The sequence below is a fragment of the Lethenteron reissneri genome, unplaced genomic scaffold, assembly GCF_015708825.2.
Source record: "Lethenteron reissneri isolate LAM-NWPU_2019-01 unplaced genomic scaffold, ASM1570882v1 scaffold_214, whole genome shotgun sequence".
In the NCBI taxonomy this organism is placed as follows: Eukaryota; Metazoa; Chordata; class Hyperoartia; order Petromyzontiformes; family Petromyzontidae; genus Lethenteron; species Lethenteron reissneri.
The window spans coordinates 673,642-696,907 of record NW_026891736.1 but is presented as its reverse complement, the minus strand read 5'-3'; the positions used below and the strand labels follow the sequence as shown (position 1 = coordinate 696,907).

Genomic DNA, 23,266 nt, shown 5'->3' with positions numbered 1-23,266 from the left:
TATTAATTGCGTTGATATTTGCATCGCCTTTGAGCTGTTCGACTTCCGGCATTGTCGTCTAGTGTAACGCTGGTGTAGAGACAGGGAAATACAGCAGGAGGGTGTAGCTCTGTTGTAGGCCAATCAGTTACAAAGACAATGCATGCATTACTTTTATTATAATTATTTTCAAAGCACGTTGGTTTGCATGTTCTTCCACAAGCACGATGTGTGGTGCATGCAGCGTTGATGATGCCTTGCGATACTAGCTGTGTCTACTTGGTGTTTGAACATCTTAACACCCGTTTTGTCTGATCATTGATTAAGCATTGCCGGTAAGGGTACAAAACAAGCATTTTCTTATTTCATCACCCAGAACTAAAGGGCTATATATCGAAGCCACCTCATTGAGAGTTAGGTCCCGGCGATTGTCTTCAGATCCTCAGTGGACCCAACCTGGCCCTGGGGCAGTGCCACGGGGGAGAATCTCCACGTCCGAACCTGCGACAGCTCCACCTTGTCGTAGGTATTCTGCCGATGGCAGCGCAGCTTCTCGAGCCGAGCGTAATGGAGAGAGGCATCCTCAAGAGAGGTCGTCCTATTTGGGTGCTAGATCGCGTAAACATATAGAACATGTATCAGTAAACCACCACCACCGAAAAAACTAAAACAAAGATTCGCCGTGATAGACTTAATAGACTGTTGGGGCAAGTGCTGTTAGGTAGCACCAATGAAGGCCGCACAAGTGGGTGGATGTCCAGCACCACGCCCGGCCGCCTTTGTCTCCCCAGTGGCGATGTTTCCTACACACCGCACCAGGTACTCATTTGAGGCCGAGTCGACTTAGGGGAGGCTAAGGACCGGTTCAGATAATGGTCACTGACGTTGGCCTTGAGCGGAAATCGACCTTGGGTATCTGCCAGGTTCGTAGCGCTGTGTAGTGCTAACCGCTACATTACCGCTCCCCACGAGGAAATACAAAGATAGAGGCAAAGATCCCCCATATAGCCTTAACAGACTGTAGGGGCAAGTGCTGTTAGCGAGCACCTATGAAGGCCGGAACGGTACACGAGGGGGTGGGTGGCCAGCACCACGCCCGACCGCCTTTGTCTCCCTAGTGGCAATGTTTACACACCACACCAGGTACTCATTTGAGGCTGAGTCGACCTAGGGGAGGCCCGGGACCGGTTCAGATAATCGTCACCGTGGTGTTGGCCATGAGCGGGAATCGAACCCGGTGGGCGTCTGGTTCATAGCGCAGCGCGCTAACCGCGACACTACCGCTCCCCACAACGAGAAAAGACAGACACATACACACACAAACGTGACAGCAATTTTTTCCCCATTTGAACGTACTGTCCAGACTTGTTGAAATCACAGTTGCTTGAACAGGCCAAAAGGTAAAAAAAGCAAAGCAAAAAGCAGCCAATAACAAAACGCTCCCTGATTAAAGTTGTGAAAGACAAGCGTCTATGTACGCATGCATGTCGAACTTATTTTCCACCGTACGTAGCCAATCCCGCTAATCGGAGGTGCGGGGGGGGGGAACAAACAAAAAAACAACTAACTCAAAAATGAAAAAAAAATTGGTTTCACCCTTTCTGGCAATAAAACATCTCATTTTTTTGGTCTTTAGGCAAAGCCACGTAGATAGAAAAAGATATATCATGACGTTTCGATCGCAACACAAGCAAACGTCGTGATATTTTTATTATTTTTTCTATCTAAGTGGCTTTACTAAAAGACCCAAAGAATATGAATTCCTGCAGTCACGAAAGCTTTAAGTCAAGATAAAACAGGTGTTAAGATGTTCAAACACCAAATAGAAACCTTTTGCATGGAATCTTGTCTGCATTAACCACACACAAGTACTTGTGGTGAACATGCAAACAAACTTGCTATGACAATTATAAATGCATCGTCTCTAAAATTGATTGGCCTACACCAGAGACAGCCTTCTTCTAAGAAGAACATCTTAACTCCTCCTGTTTATCTTCTTGGTTCTTTCGGTAAAGTCACGTAGAAGGGAAATAATAAAAGAAAAAAAAGAAAACATAATAAAAATAATTATCACGACGTTTCGGCCACAACGCAAGCAGCCGTCCTCAGGTGAGAATTATTTTTATTATGTTTTATTTTTATTATTTTATTACTTCCCTTCTACGTGACTTTACCGAAAGAACCAAGAAGATGAATCCCTGCAGTCACGAAAGCTTTAAATCGAAATGTAATCCTCCTGTTTAATTGCCAGTAAGGATACAACCTATTCCCATTCATCATACTTTGATCCTGGCAAAAAAGGTCCCATTATAAACCAGCAATGCTGAGAACCATTGGTGCATATGCATATGTACATCGTGCATGAGTGTATCGTCATCAGGCATGGTAAAAACACTGATATAACGTTGATAAATGATCAGAGGGGTTGAAAATTTTATTATTAAATTCACATTCCTTCCGTACGCGCACGTGGAATTGAAATAATGACATTTTGTTATTTAATTTGACATGTTTTCCTAGAATTTGGTGACCCCATCCCACCCCTTCTACGTAATTTGGGGGCCCCTAGGCCACCGCCCTGGTTTGCCTGTATGGATGAGCCGTCCCAGGCGTTTCCCCGCGTCAACCCAACGCGTATAAAATACGACTAATATTTTTCCCGTGCTAAATATAACTTAATTCTAGATTTGAAGCTTATATTGGCGGCCGTTGAGGTTATGTGCCGTATTGGTTGTGGTTATAACGTGGTTGTAGTTATGATGGCTATGGTTATATACACACGAACCCACTCACCCACCCACTCACCCATCTAGCCACTCACTTTCTAGATTTGAAGCTTTCGTGACTGCAAGGATTCATATTCTTAGGTTTTTTCGGTAAAGTCACGTAGGTAAAAAATTAAAATTAATAAAAGTAAAATAAAATAAAAATCACGTTTCGGAGGCAACACAAGCTTCCGTCTTCAGGTGGAACCGTCACAGCCACGACAGCTGTATCAAGTAAATGAGAGATTACAAGAGCTACCACTCCGTATATATAATGGTTGAAGAGGGGAAGGGCCAAGTACGGCACACTTTTTATTAATATGGTAAGGTGAGGCTTAAGACTAAGAATAGACTGCATAACAAAAGACTGAGCCTTTGTTATGGAGAGGTACGGTTTGTGACTACGCCTAGCCTACATAACAAAAGTGTGAAAAAAGAAAAAACTAAACCTGGTAAAACAAGACTGGCTGTCTATCAATAACCTGTAATAGTTGTCTGTCAAATAAGATGGTCCAAATAAGTGTAGTTAAATCTTTTTTGCATGGTTAATCACATCTTTCCAATGATTACTCAGTTTGTAACCATCATCACGGTTGAAATTATGTCTGTGTTTGTATATTCTGTTTGAGAGGAGACCTGACGGATCCTTGGGACATTCTGTCTACAGGAAAGCCACCCACACAGATTCCTACTTGAAACCGGATTCCCACCACCATCCATCTCAAAAGAATGCTCTCATCAAAACGCTATACCACAGAGCCCATGGCATTTCTGACCAACACCACCTGGCCGGTGAATTAAGACATGTACATCGGGCCCTCAGGATGAACGGATACTCTGACCGCACCATCCACCAAGCTGTTTCTCCCACCATACAGAAACAGCCACATGAAACTCCGACCAAAACTATCACGTTACCATACATAGCAGGCGTGACCAAAAAGATCTCCAAAATTCTAAACAAACATAAGATCCAAGTCCGATTCAGTACAGTGCATAAAATCCGTGATCTGATTCCATCTGTGAAGGATGTCGTTCCTGACTTACAGTATCCTGGATTCTACAAATTGAGTTGCAGTTGTGGTGATTGCTACATTGGAGAAACGAAACGTCATGTTTCTGATTGTGTCCGCGAAAACAAGTCAGATCTGAAACACGGCAGAACTGATTCTTCGGCCGTTGCCGATCATTGCTACAACTCTGTGGGCTCTCATGAAATTGTCTTTTCCGAGACCAAGGTGCTCTGCAAACCTCCTGGCTACCATCAAAGGTTTGTACACGAAGCCATACAAATATATAAACACAGACATAATTTCAACCGTGATGATGGTTACAAACTGAGTAATCATTGGAAAGATGTGATTAACCATGCAAAAAAGATTTAACTACACTTATTTGGACCATATTATTTGACAGACAACTATTACAGGTTATTGATAGACAGCCAGTCTTGTTTTACCAGGTTTAGTTTTTTCTTTTTTCACACTTTTGTTATGTAGGCTAGGCGTAGTCACAAACCGTACCTCTCCATAACAAAGGCTCAGTCTTTTGTTATGCAGTCTATTCTTAGTCTTAAGCCTCACCTTACCATATTAATAAAAAGTGTGCCGTACTTGGCCCTTCCCCTCTTCAACCATTATATATACGGAGTGGTAGCTCTTGTAATCTCTCATTTACTTGATACAGCTGTCGTGGCTGTGACGGTTCCACTAGAAGACGGAAGCTTGTGTTGCCTCCGAAACGTCGTGATTTTTATTTTATTTAACTTTTATTAATTTTAATTTTTTACCTACGTGATTTTACCGAAAAAACCTAAGAATATAAATATAACTTGTGCGGTAATTGTAGTGAATGAAAAAAAATAGAAAAGCGTGTGTCATTGTACAATAACTGCGTACACGGTATCGGTGTACGTCAGGGGTTCTTATTTATAACCTGGGATGCAGCACGCACGACCCTGGGAGTGCGTGCTGCCCTTTTGGGGTGCGAGACATGGACAGACTATTTTCAGAAGGTAAATAATCGAAATACAAATTAAGCACGGGCTATATAAGCATAATTTACTTTGTTTCATTAAACCCTATGCATTTAATAGCATTATGAATGTTTTATGATTGAGAACCAAAGCGGTGCAAGGCTGTTTGCGAGACTCAACTGGGCGCTGGGGTGGAGAGGAGCCGGAGAGCGGAAAGTTCGTCTCCTGGATTTGCGACGCTTCGGTGGTGCTCTGTACGGAGTCCCATGGGCCAACATCGTCATACTGCACGGCAACACATACACACACACCTGTGTCCACACACACACAACTCTATCCATCCACACACACACACCTGTATCCACACACACAACAACAACCGCCATTCGCCTCTAAGAAGCGGTGACGTAACCATGGTGCTTGTGCCAGGCTATGTGCACGTTGAGGCAACGCGAAGTGTCGAACGCCCGCTGACAGGAGGTCACTTGCTGTGTTTTAGCTGCCTGGCGCTCCGACGTTGTGAGAGTCGCTCCTCTGCTCTCCATTGTTGTTGGAGGGCGACTGCCTCCAACTGCCCGGTAGCGTCCTTTACGAGCTCCCTCCACAGAGGCTGATCTTGACACCGCTGGTACAAGTCATAAGCAAGTCCACTCAGCTCCACATCCCCCTGTACCACATCACTCCATCTCTTCTCTAGCCCATGCCGCGTCCGTTTAGCCCCCTCGATCCGGCCGAACAAAAGCTGTTTAGGCATGCAGTCACTGGGCATGCAGCCTTGCCTGCCGGAGGAGCTCACCGATGGGACTTTGTCCAGATCTTTCAAGGATATGTGAGCTCCTCACACAATTCAGCCTGGTTAAACCCAAGATGGATCTTAGGCAGGCCAGTCTAAATGTTTCTAACCGGCGAAGATGTTCCTTTACGGGGTCCACGTTTTGCAGGCATAGAGAAGGGAGGGAATAACTGTGGCCGAGAAGACCTGAAGTTTCGTGCGGAGCGACAGACCAGGTAGCTTCCACACAGCGTTATGCAACCGATGAAAAGATAATGCCGCTCGACTGATTCGGAGTGATACCTCTGCTGTCAAACCGGAGCCGGTCTGGAGCACACTGCCCAGGTATGGGAAGCACTCCACTGTCTTCACAACTGCCATATCACCATTTGGGAGTTGTGGGGGTGGAGTGTCCGATGGTACAAAATACCCAGGCAGGTGCTTAGTTTTGGAGGGCAAGCTCCAGGTTCAGCAGCAACGCCTCCAACTCCTCCCCTAAGTGAGCAACAATTACCAGATCATCTGCATACATAACATGGTTGAGCAAGAGGGAGCCATCCCTTGACCACACCCGGGCATCGATCAGCCTCCCATTGTATCTGTACCAGATGGAAATTTCTCTGGTACAACCATCGAAGGCTTCATGAACTACGTGTTCGAAATATATGATAAATAATGTGGGAGCCAGAGGACATCCCTGTCGCACCCCAAAGTGATCAGGGAATGGCTCCCACTCCTGGCCACGTAGTTTTACCCGGTGCTACTCACCATCATGAAGGTCCTTAAATGATCGTGAGCAGTGGGTCAGGGACTCTGAAAGCACGAAGAACAAACCAAGAGCCCAGGCCTACTGATGGTATCATAGGCCTTGGCCAGGTCAATAAAGCAGAGATGTAGGACTTGTTGGAATTCCCTACACCTTTGCTGCAGCAGACGGACAAAAAATATGGCATCTGTGCAGGACCACCCTTTCCTGAAACCACATTGGGGCTCCGCAAGCCTCTCCTCAGCGTGCCTGGCAAGGCGATGTTGAATAATCCTTGCCATGACTTTTCTCGGCACACTGAGGAGTGAAATGCCCCTGGATTCGTTAGTCTGTGCGGTCTCCCTTCTTAAAGAGGGGGACCACCAGGGCATCCTTCCAATCCTGCAGAATCTATCCTGTGGTCCAGGAGTATTATGATATAATTTAGGGCAGTCTGTGCACAAAAGCCACCCTCCCTCAGCATTTCGCTTGGGAGATCATCTCTGCACAGTGCCTTTCCTGGTCTCAGACTCTGGATGGCCTTTAGTACTTCCTCAACAGATGGCACCTCAGCCAGCCACTCACAGGGGTGACGTCTTCTTCCAATATTTGAGGCACCACAGCCTCAGCAGGTGTCATCCACAATTTGTCCCATGATGTTTTCCAGGCTGAGGGATTTCCCCTCCCCCAGGACCTCACAGAAATGCTCAGCAAATCTGCAAACCTGTTCCTGGGGGTCGGAGATTGGATCACCGTTCTTTCCCCTAATGATGGTAATAGGTGTAGTGCTGCAGGTTACTTTTTCATGGAATTAAAGAGCAATTTGTGATTGTAGGCCATTGAATCAGACTCCATCTCCTCAGAAACCCGCGATCATCAACCATCCTTGCAGCGCCTGTTGTAGTCAAGTATGTCGTATATAGTAGTGTATAGTAGTGTATAGTGTAGTATATAATAGTGTAGTGTATATACACTACACACTGCTCTACACTATACATTGATATACATACAATACGATTGACTACAATACACTACACGACACTACTATACACTACACTACAACCCTAAACTATACACTACACCTTACACTACAATATAAATTACACAATACCCGACACTACCATTCACCACACTGCATACTACACACTCCACTACACACACTCCACGACTTTAGTAAATATAAAACGAATTTCTTTAGAACTGCTTGTTGTTGTGTTTAGTTTGTTGTCCTTACCCCGCACCTTCATTTAATAGAGTTGGCTGCATTACGGTGCAATGGAATTTCAACGTAATACAGAAAAGGCAAGAAAAAGCACGGTGATCCAAAGAAAATTGGCAACTCACCACATTCTCGATACGAGTCCTCTGTCCACCTGTTGGTCACATGTAACACAATCAGAAACTGCAACTACACAGTCAAAATGCACAAACAGACGCATTCCCCTCGTTTTACACCCAGGGTGCGTTTCTGAAAACCAGAATGCATGTGGACATTACTTAAATCGAAGATAAGGGATGGTGGATTGTAACGTGGTATAGAACCTACAATTACTCGTAGTATAACCCTATATATCCTGACTTTTGGGTCACCCTGTATAACAATAATAACCCTGTGTCCTGACCTTCGGATCACCCTGCATAATAACAATAATAACCCAATGTGTCCTGACTTTTGCATCACCCTGTATAATAATGTAGGATTTTCAGGGCAGATGTGATGAGCCTGGCTGTGATAATCTGGAAGAGGAAAGCAGCACGTAGCTGACAGCAGAGCCTCACAGCTCTCCCTTTGGAGGATGAACCGCTGACCCCATGGCATGCTGGAGGAAGGGCCCTAAGGAGGATATGATTTGAGGAGAGAGAAAAGAGCGGGAGTTGCGGGCGGAGAGAGAGGGAGATGGCTGTGTAAGGGGAGCTGAAGATAAATGAGGGTTGATACTTACCTGTCTCCCTCGTGGATTTCATTACAATAACAATAAAAACCCTATGTATCGTGACTTTGGATCACCCTCTACAACGTGATTAGTTTCACAGCAACAATCGCACCCCCCAGCCCCACCTACTCCTCCCCACGTAGTAAATTGCATTGTTAGCCGTTATGCTGACTCTCTTGCTCACGTTTAAAATAAAAAGCCAGGAGGGAGACCGCCAGCACCAAGACCAGGATCGTCACCCCCGATAGAGCAGGCGCAACGTACCCGTGACCTCCATCTTCTGTGAGAGACAATGAGTTAAGAATCAGTTGTTTATTTATACTGCAAGAGGAATCCTGAGCGCTATGAAGTTCTCTTTAACATACATCCAGTTTGAGGGGCGCGGGGGTCAAAATATTACAATACACAGACACCATAGGAGTGCAAAGTATTGTGAAGGTAACCATACCCCTTAACAAAATATATACAAATAAAACTAAACAATGTTTTATCTTACCAGGTAAAGGCCCAGAGCTATTAGCTTCCTTTTCATAAGCTACCTAGCCACTAATGACAGCTCAACGAAGTGGCTTATCACGTGGAAATTTAATCACAGCCAAACACTCTAAATCTATATAAATGTGTGACGTCGCTGATTCTAAATATGGACAGAAAAACTAGAGGACCCGGAGAAAAATCCACGCGACCATGGGGAGAGAGAGAGACACGCAGTCTCCAAATATACAGCAGCAGGCGTCAGGGTCCTTCTGCATGTCAGGCAAGGGAGATAACATCTAGCCACCATGGCCCCCCTTAGATAAAACAGCAAAAGCAGTCCCGGACCACACCAAGACAACACATATAAGGCCCTCAGTAATATTGAATATTAAAATTTGTATTATTGATGAAAGTTTCCAAATCGCCTTGGAATGGTTTGGAGTACAGGAGGAATTTGAACATCATTGGGGGTTACGTTCTTCGAAAGTCCCACGAACGCCAACACCGCGAATATTCGATACTTAAGCCCGACCGAGATAATGGGGGTTAGGCACACAGCTACCCAAACACATAGAGCATTACAATTGAAATAAGTTAAATGTCTCTATGCCAAATAAACTAAAAACAAATAATTGGAAATAAACGTAAAAACGCCGTAAGAAATACATTTCTGGATAATAAAGAGTAGTACAGGCCATTCTCCTGTAATGAAGCATGGTGTTTTCATAATGCCAATTGGATATGACGCAATTATTAATGTATTATAGGGAAAATATTTTATTACAATGAATTCGATAAATAAAGCGATTGAGCGAAGGAAACAACATCACAGTGCAAGTAGGAATAAGCGGTCATACGGCTGCCTCGGCGTAGCATCATCATCATGATCATCGTCACACGAGGCATTGGGATGCTGCTGGATACTTCCAGATGCTACCCAACACGCATAAACTCGGGTTTTGTTCGGCCTGTGCATGCATCATCTCGCGTGTTATCACGGACTGTGCTTTACTACCTCTAATTGTTTAATTTTGTGCAACGCAATATTTACATAACACGGTTTTTTTCAGGAACGCCATTACTACTAAAGGAGAACATACTGTAACTATACTGTATGCCAAATAAACTAAAAACAAAGCAATTGAAATGAATGTGTTAAAACTATGTACCATAAATAAAACCCATTCATAAGCAATGAAGAGTAGTAGTACTCAATGGCAGGAGGATAAAAGCTGGTAAGTCATCGATCAAGTGAAATAAAACAGGAGAAATTCTCCACGATTCTGGCTATCGCCTGATGAAGCTGGTTGTTGTTGTTTTCATGATCAGCGAAACGTCACTAGCTACTGGAATGTGTAAATGTTGCTGTGGGTTTACTCTCCAACACACAACAGCCTGTTAGTGCTGAGCTAATCACTCATGGGCACGCTCTATTTACGTGACAAACCTCTCACTGATTGGCTGTGTCGCGTGTTGGTAGCAAGTTTAACAATACTTACGCGATCTAAACCAAAATAAAACAGAACCCTTTATTACAGATAATATGATTGCGAAAGCCCTCCTACTACGTGTCCAACTAAAAAATATTCGGCTGCAAAATGGCCCAAACTAACGAATGCGTGAATCACGCCCACGGTTTATCCATGCAAACAAAGGACTCTTCTTCCCCAAATCCCTTCTTACCCGTTATTGTTGCTGTTGGTGTTGTTGTCTTTGTCGTGGGTGATCTGGGCACTTCTGTGATCTTGTCTAGGTGAGAAAGATATTTTTAAAAAACGAATCGCGTTAAAACGACAACTCCCGCTGGAAGATGGCATAAACAAACGCACAACTGAAATAATAAAAAAACAGACCTTAATATCCGTGATCGATGTCGTGCCTTGTTGCTATTCCATGTCAAGCCAATCAAACCTAAATGTCACGTGATTAAGATTACTTTGGGTTAGATTGTGTTGGTATTACGCCAGACTTTTTACCTCCACAGTTTATAATCAACGCCACGCATTCAAGAGTGTAATGAAGCTCATTGGAGACGTCCATTTATTAAAAAGGTGGAGTCTTTATGTTCCAAGTAATTTGTAAATACATCCCTGCGAACTGTCAGCCCTGACGTCTTCCACCTTGTAGTTTCTGGAGGGCATTGTCTAATGCCCTCCAGAAACTACACCCTAACTGTGGCATGTGTCTTTAATTATCTCAACGTGTACATTTCGTTGTCCCCTCTACAGTCCCTATGGTCACCTATTCACAATCATCTCAACGTGTACTCTTTACAATTTCTCTATAGACCACTACAAGAGTATCTGGCTGCTGACGTACATTTTCACGTGATGATAAGTCACTTCGTTGAACTATAAACTATTTAAAAAGAAACCGAGAAACTATATATTTTTTATTTAATGAGGTAAAGCCCCACTGAGCTGTATAGCTCTTTTTAAAAGTGACCTGGCCATAAATGATAGCCCAACAAAGTGGCTTATCATATCGTGGACATTTATCCCAGTCAAATACTTGAAATGCACGTTGATTCACTTGACCACGGGGAGATTGGAGAGAAGACACGTACTGTACACTCCAAATATACAACAGGCGCCAGGGTTGGGACCGAACCCACGACCTTCTGTATATCAGGCGAGGTAGTTAACATCTCATAGCCACCATGGCACCCACCTATCATCTGCAATGACCAGGTGGCTTCTGAACAGGAGCTAAATAGCACAGTGGGACCTTACACATGGTAAAATAAAAAAATAGTTTATCCTCTTCTGTTGAAATAGTTTATAGTTCAACGAAGTGGCTTATCATGTGGACATGTATAGCAGTAGCCAAAATATTCTGTCGGTAAAGTCACGTAGGTATAAAATAAAATAAAACAAATTAAATCACGACGTTTCAGGCGCAACACAAGCGTCCGTCATCAGGTGGGACAACCACAGCAAGAAACAAGAAACAATTGTTTGTGTTGCGCCCGAAACGTCGTGATTTTATGTTTTATTTTATACCTACGTGACTTTACTGAAAGAACCAAAGAGTATGGATCCCTGCAGTCATGAAAACTTCAAATCTAGATTAAAAATATTCTTAATTGTAAAATGTTGAAGGAAAAAAACTAGAGGACCCAGAGAGAAAATCTATGCGACCTACCACGGGGAGAGAGAGAGAGACACAGACTCCACATATACACCAGGCTACGTACACCAGGTGAAATATAAAATCGTTTATTGTTTTAATAAACATTTTTTTGCGGCCTACAGGTTTCCTCCAACGGGTTGTAATCGTGCACGCACTCACCTTTGGTGACCGTGAGCCTCATGTCGGAGACGCTGAACTCGAATGAGCCTCCCTGCCTCCACTCGTGTTGGCACTCATATGTGCCGGCGTCTCTGAGGCTGACGTTGGCGAGGACCAGCGAGGCGTCGTCTGGACTCGACCACAACAGCCGGACATCCGCTGACCTGCCCACGAAGTTGGGTCCCAGGTGGCTCGGGTTGCTACCGTTGTGGAGTAGGATGAGCTCGCGATCTTGCATCGGCAGGACCCTGAACCACGCGACCACCTCAAGGGCGCAGAGCGGAGAGCGGGCGCGGCACAACAGAGTCGCCGTCTCGTGCCAAGCGGAGCGGAGCGACGCATGCTGGGTCCGAACCTCACAGGCTACAACATAGAGAGCATGGGGGGGACCACAGGAGACAAACCAAGAACAACGATCCTCTACACCCCGTCACCCCCACAACAGTATAGACATATACTGTCACCTCGGGGTGATGAGAAGAAGCCGGGGTTATGTGATGTAAAAGGAGGCGAGTGGTTATGGGGGGAAAATCCCTCAAACCCTCCAATCTCCGGAAGCCAAGGCGGCGCCACCACGGAGTCTGGCTTTGACCAGGGGTGGGGCACAAGTTGGGCAGTCAGGGCGGGCCACTTGGTGTGGGGTGAGGGTGGTAGTTGACGGGGCTGTCCGTGATTGGTGGCAAGCGAGGTCAACAAAAAGTCAGGGCTTATGTAACGATGTTACGAGGATCCGATTGGAGGGCGCTGCACGAGCCAAGCTGATTGACAGAGGCGGGACCAGATTTTGAGTATTTTAGTGAGTGCTTCCCCGTGTACAGGGGAAGGATGATCAGCACAAACCATGACCAAGGGACTCCTGGAGAAGACCGGATACTGCGAAGCGGTTAACCAACCCGGAAAACTCAGCTTGTCTGAGCCTGGGCATGTGGAACCCCTGGTGGAGGAAATTCCACCAAAAGGGTCTTTGGAACTTCCACTACAACCAAGACCATCTCCAGTCGTGTTGACTACGTCTTGTCACTGGGTACAGATGGGGCTGGTCGAGAGAGTGAGATTGACGCTGCGCAAATCCACTTCACTTAAATCTAAGTTCTCTGCGCAAGTCTAGGCACTTTTTATCATCGCCATTATCCAAGTCCTGCGGCGATGGGTGAGCGACGAAGCAGCAGACATGGATATGCTGGAAGCTGTAGCCGGCAAACCTGCACACAGGTGGCTCAGGATATTGGTCGTGTCCTCAATGGACCGAAGCAGCAGTGAAGTCTGGCAGCACCCTGAGTGACTGAGCAGCCCTATTAAGGATCACACTGCTCACCAACCTAGTGAGGAAAGGGTTAGAAAAGGTACCCTAAACATTGTCTGCTTCAAAACATCCTGGCCAGCCTGCCGCAGCTGGCGGGATCCCATATCTGCGGTCGAAAAACAAATAAAATGAAAAAGACCAGAGTGATACCACTCACTGTTGGCACCTGGAATGTTCGCACTTTGATGGACACATCTGGACCAAAAAGACCTGAGAGATGCACCGCCATTGTGGGAAGAGAGCTAGCCAGATACAATGTGGATGTTGCTACCTTTAGTGAGACGCGACTGGCCAATACTGGACAGGTGACTGAAGTGGGTGCAGGTTACACATTCTTCTGGAGCGGACGAGGCCAGGAGGAGAGACGTGATGCTGGTGTTGGTTTTGCAGTAAAAACCACCTGGTCAACCAACTGGCAAGCCTACCCTAGGGTATAAACGACCGTTTAATCACCCTAAAGCTCCACATAATGGGTAAAAAGGAGGCCACCATCATCAGTGCCTATGCCCCTACCATGACTAACTCTGACGAGATCAAAACCAAGTTTTATAATGACCTGGAAGTCATTATTGCTGCCACAACCAGCTCGGACAAACACCTGATACTTGGTGACTTCAATGCCAGAGTTGGAAGTGACCATCAATCATGGAATAGAGTCATAGGTGCACATGGCATTGGAAAATGTAACAGCAACGGCATTCTGCTGCTGAAAACATGCTCTGAATTGGACCTGTTCATCACCAACACGATATTACAACTACCAAAGCGCAAAAAAACGTCATGGATGCATCCTTGTTCACACCACTGGCAGTTGACTGACTACGTCATCATGAGGAGGAGCGACCGGCACGATGTCAGGGTGACCAAGGCAATGTGTGGTGCTGAATGTTGGACTGACCATCGGTCTCATCATCTCCAAACTTAACATCCGGATATAGCATCTTAACATCACTCGCCTACAACAGGAACGCACCAGACTGGCCTTTGTTGAGGCTCTAGACCATCACCTGGAGTCTCTAAGCTTCGAGCATACAGACGCTGAGGCAGACTGGACTGCCCTCAAGACCGTGCTGCATTCTACAGCCCTTGAATCACTTGGTGTTCCCATACGTACACATCAAGATTGGTTTGATGAAAATGATGCAGAAATCCATGCACTCCTTAACGAAAAACATCGCCTGCATGAAGCATATATGAATGACAGCAGCTCAAGCTTAAAGAAAACTGCCTTCCTCAACATTCGCAGGGTTGTCCAGCGGAGACTCAGTGTCATGCAAGACACCTGTGCGCAAAAGCTGAAGAGATTCAGTCCCACGCTGACAGTAACAACACCAAGTGCCTCTATGATGCACTCAAGCAGGTCTATGGCCCGCAACACTCAGGAACTTCACCTCTCCTGAATGCAGATAGAACAACACTCCTCACAGAGAAGAACAAAATACTTGTGAGATGGGCTGAACACTTTAGTACAGTCCTCAACCAGCCATCATGTATAAATAAGAAAGCAATTGCGAGACTGCCTCAAGTTGAAATAAACTAGTCCCTTGCTGTTTTACCATCCATTGAGGAAAGCAGCAAAGCCATACGCCTCCTCTCATCAGGCAAAGCTCCAGGGTCCGATGCCATTCCAGCAGAAATCTACAAGGCTGGAGGGCCTCGCTTAGTCGAGAAACTGACCAACCTCTTCCAGTCTCTGTGGAAATTAGAAGCTTTTCCCCAGGAGTCCAAGGATGCCTTTATAATCCATCTCTATAAGAGGAAAGGCAATCGGCAGGCCTGCGACAACCGTAGAGGCATCTCCATACTATCAATCGCTGGCAAAATCTTGGCAAGAATCCTTCTGAACCGCCTAATTGTCCACCTAGACCAGGGTCTGCTACCTGAGAGTCAGTGTGGTATCAGAAAAGACCACAGAACCACTGACATGGTATTTACTGCCCGGCAGTTACAGGATAAATGCCAATAACAAAATGCTGATCTATATATAGCTTTCGTTGATCTAACAAAAGCATTCGACACAGTCTGCCGGGGGCCTATGGAAGATCATGGCCAAGTATGGGTGTCCAGACAAGTTCATTGGCATCGGGCGAAAACTCCATGATGGAATGATGGCCAGCGTCAGAGACCAGCAATAACTCTCTGATCCGCTCCCAATCACAAATGGGGTCAAGCAAGGCTGCGTCCTAGCGCCAACGCTCTTCAGCATAGTATTTTCTGCCATGCTGCAAGACTCATTCCAGAACCACAACACTAGGATTAGCTTCATCTACCGTTTTGACGGTGGGCTATTCAATCTGCGGAGAATGCAAGCCAAAACTAGAGTGGAGGAAGTCACTGTTCGAGAACTTTTGTTTGCTGATGACTGTGCTCTGGCTGCGCGCTCAAATAAAGATCTACAGGACAATATGGACCACTTCTCTTCAGCTTGTAACAACTTCGGCCTAACAATCAGCACAAAAAAGACTGAAGTCCTATACCAACCTGCTTCTGTGAAACCCTACACTGAGCCCACCATCTTTGTGAATGGGTAAAAGCTTTCAGTCATTGACAAGTTTACTTACCTTGGTAGTACTCTAACTCGTGCTGTGCACATAGATGATGAAGTTAACATCAGGATTGTCAAGGCCAGTGCAGTCTTTGGACGTCTACGTGACTCGGTATGGGAAAGGACTGGTATCAAGCAGGAGACAAAACTGAAGGTCTACCAGGCTGTTGTCTTACCAACTCTTCTGTATGGGTGCGAAGCCTGGACAATCTACCAGCGCCATGCCAAGAAATTGAACCATCTCCACTTGAGCTGTCTGAGGAAACTGCTGAGGATCAAGTGACAAGACAAAATCCCTGACATGGAAGTCCTCAGAAAGGAAAATATCCCCAGCGTCCACACCTTGCTTGTGAAGGAACAGCTTAAATGGACTGGCCACGTGACCAGAATGCCCTGCGCGATTCTTTAAAACAAGCCTTCTTTGGCGACTTGAAGAATGGCAAGTGAGCACAAGGTGGCCCCAAAAAGCGCTACAAGGACACTCTTAAAGCTTCCTTGAAGAGTTTTGGATTCGACCTGAAAAGCTGGGAACCCCTAGCTCAGGACCGACCTGCCTGGAGAAGAAAAGTACAGGACGTTGCAGTCCTCTGTGAGAGCAGGAGAAGCTCCTATGCTATCATGAAGAGGTAGCAGCGCAAATCTACCAAGGAAGGACTTGTGGCTGCACCTCAGAGCCTTACATCCTCCCTGACCTGTCCACAGAGAATTCAGGGCTCGGATTGGCCTGTTCAGCCATCTGCGCACTCATCAAAACCCAATAAAATGACAAACGTGCCATGGTCATCATCAACTATGATGGACGAACAAGAGAGAGAGAGACCGCAGGGTGGGCGGCTCAGTGACTGAGACTGCCGCTGCGTGGTGTCGCTCGGAGTGCGGTCGTGAGCGCAAACCAAGACTGAGCTTATTTCTGCATTGAATGCTGCTAGGTTCCCTGTGCTACCGTTTGGTTTGAGAGGATTTCTGAGGCTGCACGTGACCTGGTGAGTGTATTTGAATACCCTGGGCTTCTGCTGCGTCGCCTTGTCACCCAAGAGTGGAGCGTTCATGATAATTAGTATAAACGGTCGGCGCAGTGTTCTGTATCTGGGGTCGCTGTGTTGAACTATCCGGTCACGTAAATGTGGGCTATTACTGTCGACCGAGAGTTTTGTGGAGCTGGTTGTACTTGGTTGTCAAGAAATTGTTATCTGCCACAGTTGGTTCGCGTTCTTGTGCATATTGTGTCAATAGTGCAGAACGAATCCAGGCAGTTAAATACATTCCAAGTCTTGTTAAGATTCCCTGTATTCTGGATCGAGTTATTGTCCATCATTCTTTCGCCGTTAAAGCACGTTCAAAAGTACGCATTGGCATCATATATAAATATTGAGGGAAATGCAGGGGAGATAAAATGTATCCAAATTCCTCTCGTTTATTAAAAATAAGCAACCCTCACACTCCCCGAATAGCCTTAACAGCAGACTGTCTGGGCAAGTCCTGTTAGTAGTGAGTAGCAGCAGCATTACCTATGAAGGCCAGTACTGTGGCACACATGAGTGGGTGGGTGGCCAGCAACACGCACAGACACACACAAACAAAGATCTCCCGTGTAGCCTGAACAGACTGTCGGGGCAAGTCTAGTGCGTGACGAACTACTCGCTATAAAGTGAGTCTAGCGTGAGACAGACTACTCGCTATAAGGAGAGTCTAGCGTGTGATGGACTACTCACTACAACGTGAGTCTAGCTTGTGATGGACTACTTACTACATCAATCTAGCGTTTGATGGACTACTCACTACAACGTGAGTCTAGCAAGTGACGGACTACTTACTACATCAATCTAGCGTGTGACGGACTATTTACTACAACGTGAGTCTAGGGTGTTACGGACTACTCACTACAACGTGAGTCTAGCGTGTTGACGGACTACTTGCTACAACGTTAGTCCAGCATGTGTAGTGAAATAGCACCGAATGCTGTCCAGCAGCGGCATCTACGGTGGACAAACAGTACACACGCCGGTGAGCGTATACATGGGTGTGTCGGCAGGGCAGAAGAACTGGGGCAAGGGTTATGGAAGATCCCATCTGAAAGCCCCTGGAACCTGCTAGTGGTTTTGAGAAGGGAGGTGCGGCCAGGGCGGAGCCAGGCCACGCCAGGTAGCATAAAAGCAGCTGAGAGCGGGAGCTCAGGGCTGCCGGTTCTGGGAGTGGACTCGTCTCGTTGTCACTAGATATTGTGCAGCCGAATAGTTGTTGGTTATCTCGGTCAGCGCCGTTAGTGTTACATGGTCAGGGTTGTGTTTACGCTGGGCTAGACGACTAGGGAGAGTACGAGGGCGAACATGTGAAGTGTGAAGGTGTTTATTAAAAAGGTGCCTCCTGGAAACCCTTGTCTCCGAATCGCTGACACTACACATGTGACGGACTACCCACTCTCACGTGTCTAGAGAGCGTGTGATTTACCACTAACTTTAACGTGATTCTAGCATGTGATGGACTACTCGCTATAACATGAGTCTAATGTGTAATGGATTACTCAGTTTAACACCACTTTTATAATCACAGTTTGCGTGTCTCTCTCTCAGCTGTCGCGTGGATTTGAGCAGCTATCATTTGTGATGGGCCAGGTCTCCTTACACCTGGCAAAACAAAAATAAAAAAAAGATTCAAATAAGAGTTGTAGTCCTTTCTCACGCACACACACACCACGACTGAGCTCTGTAGACTCACCATAATGAACGGACAGCAGCTGTCTGCTCTCAGACTGCACCTCCCCCTCGTCCGAGCCCCACGTCGCCGTGACCAGGTAGAATCCGGAGTCATATCTCGTGAGGGACTTCACGGAGAGCCAGGACTTGGAGGAGTTTCCGCCGTAGAGCCAGGCCCTGTCTCGGTAGCGTGGGTGCACATGGGCCGAGCCGTTGAACGCCGCGACCTGGAGTCGAGCTTCGGGGCTGGTTGTGTTTTTGTCACTGTACCTCGCCTTGACCCACACCACGCTCGCGAGCCTGCACCTTGGAGCCGCGGTTATTTGAGCTGAAAACAGAACCGATCCTCCCACTTCTGTCTGAATGGGCTTTCTGGGCATGGAGATTCTGCAATCTGTAACAATAAAAAAGACAAAGATACTCCCCACCGTGTAGCCTTTAACAGACTGTTGGGGCAAGTGCTGTTGGTAGCGAGTAGCAGCAATGCCTATGAAGGCTGGCATTGTGACACATGATCGGGTGGATGTCCAGCACCACGCCCGGCCGCCTTTGTCCCTTACAGATGTGATGTTTACTACACACCGCACCAGGTACTCATTTGAGGCTTAACCTCGGGGAGGCCCAGGACCGGTTCAGATAATCGTTATCACTGGTGTTGTTGTCCGTAAGCAGGAATCGAATTCGGGTCTCTGCCGGGTTCATCGCGCAGTGCACTAACCGCTGCGCCACCACTCCCCACATACACGCACACACGGAAATATATGAAAAGCAAAGATCCCCCATTGAGCCCTTTTAGAAATGTTGGTGCAAGAACTGTTAGCAAGCGCCTGTTAAGGCTGGCAAAAACAGTCCGATCTCATACAACGCAGCGTGTTGCTTTCATAACGTGAATTGGATACAACGCAATGATGAATGTATCATTGGCAGCACGTTTTTTTTCTATGACGTGGATGCGAATTGTACATAATGCGAATTGTACATAACGCGATCGAGCGAATGGTGCTACGTCACAGCTGCATTGGGGTAGCATCATCATTGTTACCCAAGGCACTGGGATGCTGCTGAATGCTTCTAGTTGATGCTACCCACACACACGCACCCTCAATCTTTGTTCAGTCTGCATCTTACACGTTATCGGAGACTGCGCTTCACACCCCCTGTGTTATATATTATTATTTTTCATAACGCGATTGATTTGAACGGAACTACATCACAGCATCAGTAGGAACAAGTAGTAGTTGTAACGGCTGCCTCAGTGTAGCATCGCCATCATCATTATCGTTACACGAGGGGCATTGGGATGCTGCTGAATGCTTCTAGTAGATGCTATCCACAACGCGCCTCAACCTTTGTTCAGACGCTGCGTGACGCCATCATCTCATGCTATTATCACGGACTGTGCTTTAGCCCCTATATAATATATTAGTTATGAAAACGCAATTTTTCCAAAAACGTGGTGTCCTTTATGAACGCGACCACTACTAACCGCGTTACAAGAGAACAACAACAGACTGTACTCGATTTAAAGCTTTCGTGACTGCAGGGATTCGTCTTATTGGTTCTTTCGGTAAAGTCACGTAGAAGGTAAATAATAAAAATAAAACATAATAAAATACAATTCTCATGACGTTTCGGCCACAACGCAAGCAGCCGTCCTCGGGTGAAGAACAGGTCTGTCGGAAAGACAGCGTCTGAATGAGCACCACCAAGCTTGGCAGCGTATATTTAAGCTGGGTTGGAGGGGGAAGGGCGCCTTGACAAAGGAATTTGCATATCAAGAGGAATTTAGCATATTTATGGGAACTGCAGATATGGGGGGGGGGGGTTTCAAAGTCATATTATGCCCGTGCATTATGTAGGACTAGCACCATCAAAGGGAGGGAGTAGGGTTAGCAGTAATAAAGGGAAGGAATTTTAATAGGAAGGAGCTGCAGCAGCTAAACCACCACGTTAAAATCTAAAATATAACCTACATCAGTATCATCAATATACTAAATAAACTCTCCAATAAGCTGAGCTACTAACAGTAAGTCATACATTACAATTCTATGTCGCAAAAAATATAATATACCTCCAGCTAAACTTTTTTCTCTTACATCACACGGGTCTACCCCGTACTATATACTGCCATAGACAAACCCAACATTAAATTATATACTGCATTACTATACACCGTAATAAACCATTTCGGATCTTAACTGATTGTGTTCACGTTTACGGTGACTTTCAGACCGCAGTCCACTCACTGGCATTGACTATATATATTTTATTCTCCGCAGGGAATGGAGTCTTTGCAAGTCTCCTACTACCTCTCTGCCATTGACATATTTCGTTGCTTCCTCTTAGTACCTTTCACGCGATGGTCAATGGCATAGTGTATAGCAGATTGTATAATAATAAATAGTATAAAAGTGTAATGTTTAATATAATGAATAAGGTAATATATAGTATCGTAATTGTATAGTGAATATACAGCAGTGTGGTATACAGTAGGGTGGGTAGAATAATGCATAGTGTAATATTACAATGTATAGTCTAAGGTATAGGGTGGTGTATAGTAATGCAGTATATAATTTAATGTTGAGTTTGTCTATGGCAGTATATAGTACGGGGTAGACCCGTGTGATGTAAGAGAAAAAAGTTTAGCTGGAGGTATATTATATTTTTTGCGACATAGAATTGTAATGTATGACTTACTGTTAGTAGCTCAGCTTATTGGAGAGTATATTTAGTATATTGATGATACTGATGTAGTTTAAATTTTAGTTTTTTACATGGTGGTTTAGCTGCTGCAGCTCCTTACTATTAAAATTCCTTCCCTTTATTACTGCTAACCCTACTCCCTCCCTTTGATGGTGCTAGTCCTACATAATGCACGGGCATAATATGACTTTGAAACCCCCCCCCCCCATATCTGCAGTTCCCATAAATATGCTAAATTCCTCTTGATATGCAAATTCCTTTGTCAAGGCGCCCTTCCCCCTCCAACCCAGCTTAAATATACACTGTCAAGCTTGGTGGTGCTCATGCTCATTCAGACGCTGTCTTTCCGACAGACCTGTTCTTCACCTGAGGACGGCTGCTTGCGTTGTGGCCGAAACGTCGTGAGAATTGTATTTTATGATGTTTCATGTTTATTATTTTATTATTTCCCTTCTACGTGACTTTACCGAAAGAACCAAGAAGACTGTACTCGGTTTACATCCAAGTAAATATATATATATATCTCACTCCCTAATGATGTTTGCCTTGACCAGGACTCAAACTCGGGTTTTTGCCGGGTGCGACTCCGAAAGGAGAAAATCTCCTAAGCAAACGGGCCACCCAAATGAGCACGAGACGGAGTCGAGTCCCACGGGGCCTTGGCTTTTCTAGAGATGTATCCTCGACCCTCATGTCCCAGTCACCGACGCTCTTTTCCCACTTAGAATTTCACACGCATCTGGGCTCGACCAACCTGGATGTCAAATGTCATTGGCTCTGCATCTACATCAGCAGCCATACGACGTTTTCTTGTCCTTCCCCCACACCTTCGATTAGCACAGTTGGCAACATACAGTGCCAGAAAAGTTCAACATGCATACACTACACTATACACTACAATACACACTACCCTATACACTACATACTACACTATAAACTACACAATACATTACATTAATATACACTATACTACCATACGCTACACTATACACTACACCACAATGTTGTGTACAGGTGGTGCGAAAGATGTTCATCCCACGTACTGTGTACACACATTGCACTTTGCTCATCCCTCGCCACCAAGTTCCCGCGTCCTTACCACTGCGGACAGAGAGGGGCTGTGTGCTCTCGGACTGTCGAATCCCACTGGGCGAGCTCCACGCGGCCGTGACCGTGTAGTATCCCGAGTCATAAATCGTGAGATTTTTGATGAGGAGCGAGGCGTTGGAGGTGCCTTCGCCGTAGGTCCAGGCTTTTCCCCGGTACTTCGACTCCACGATGGCTGAGCCGTTGAACGACGCGACCTGCACCCCGTGCCAGCCGTGCGCGCCTCCGTCCGTCTTCGGGCTGACGGTCCAGGCGATGCTCTCGAGTGCGAGTTGGCATCTTGGAGGCGTCGTTGTCGCGGCCGAGAACAGGACCGAGTCTTGCGGCGTTTTCTGAATCGTTTCACCGGGCAAGGAGACACTGCAATCTGCAACAACAACCAGTATGAATAAACTGAAACAAAAGACAAAAATCACCCCCGTTATAGCCTTTAACAGACTGATGGGGCAAATGCTGTTAGCGAGTAGCAGCAGCGCCTGTGAATGTCGGAATGGCACACAAGGAGGTGGGTGGACAGTACCATGTCCGGCCGCCTTTGTCTCCCCCAGTGTGCGATGTTTACTTCACACTGCGCCAGATAACTCATTCGCGGCTGAGTCGACCTACGGGAAGGCCCTAGTACGAGTAAACATAATAGTCACTGGCGGTGTTGTTTGTGAGCAGGCATCGAACCCAGGTCCGTCGGGTTTGTAGCACAGCGCATTAACTGCTACACTACCGACACACACATAAATATACTGCCCAATTAGCTTCTGAGAGTGTTGGTGCAAGGACTGATAGCGATCACATATTAAGGCGATTGGGGGTGGTGTAGCCAGAAGCAGTTTCCCCTTTCTCCCTATAGTGCTGATATTTGTACTCATTTAAGGCTGAGTTGACCTAGGGGGAGGCCCAGATTAGGTTGACATCTCATAAAGATGTTAGGCCTTGTGGAGAATCGATCTATAGGTTGCTGTGTCTTGTAAAAAGATAGACAA

At 46.0% G+C, this 23,266-nt stretch overlaps 1 protein-coding gene across 1 annotated transcript in view; it reads right to left on the bottom strand.

The window, feature by feature from the left end:
• Positions 1 to 393: 393 nt before the first annotated feature.
• The window catches only part of LOC133339733 (uncharacterized), a 31,300-nt gene continuing 8,427 nt past the window's right edge, over positions 394 to 23,266 (bottom strand). The window contains exons 2-9 of the mRNA XM_061547891.1: positions 22,282 to 22,656; positions 18,502 to 18,873; positions 11,939 to 12,301; positions 10,331 to 10,396; positions 8,355 to 8,450; positions 7,581 to 7,609; positions 4,900 to 5,004; positions 394 to 588 (exon numbers count right to left, since the gene is read on the bottom strand). Of these exons, the coding sequence (XP_061403875.1) occupies positions 394 to 588; positions 4,900 to 5,004; positions 7,581 to 7,609; positions 8,355 to 8,450; positions 10,331 to 10,396; positions 11,939 to 12,301; positions 18,502 to 18,873; positions 22,282 to 22,656 (1,601 nt within the window). The remainder of the gene's footprint in view (positions 589 to 4,899; positions 5,005 to 7,580; positions 7,610 to 8,354; positions 8,451 to 10,330; positions 10,397 to 11,938; positions 12,302 to 18,501; positions 18,874 to 22,281; positions 22,657 to 23,266) is intronic.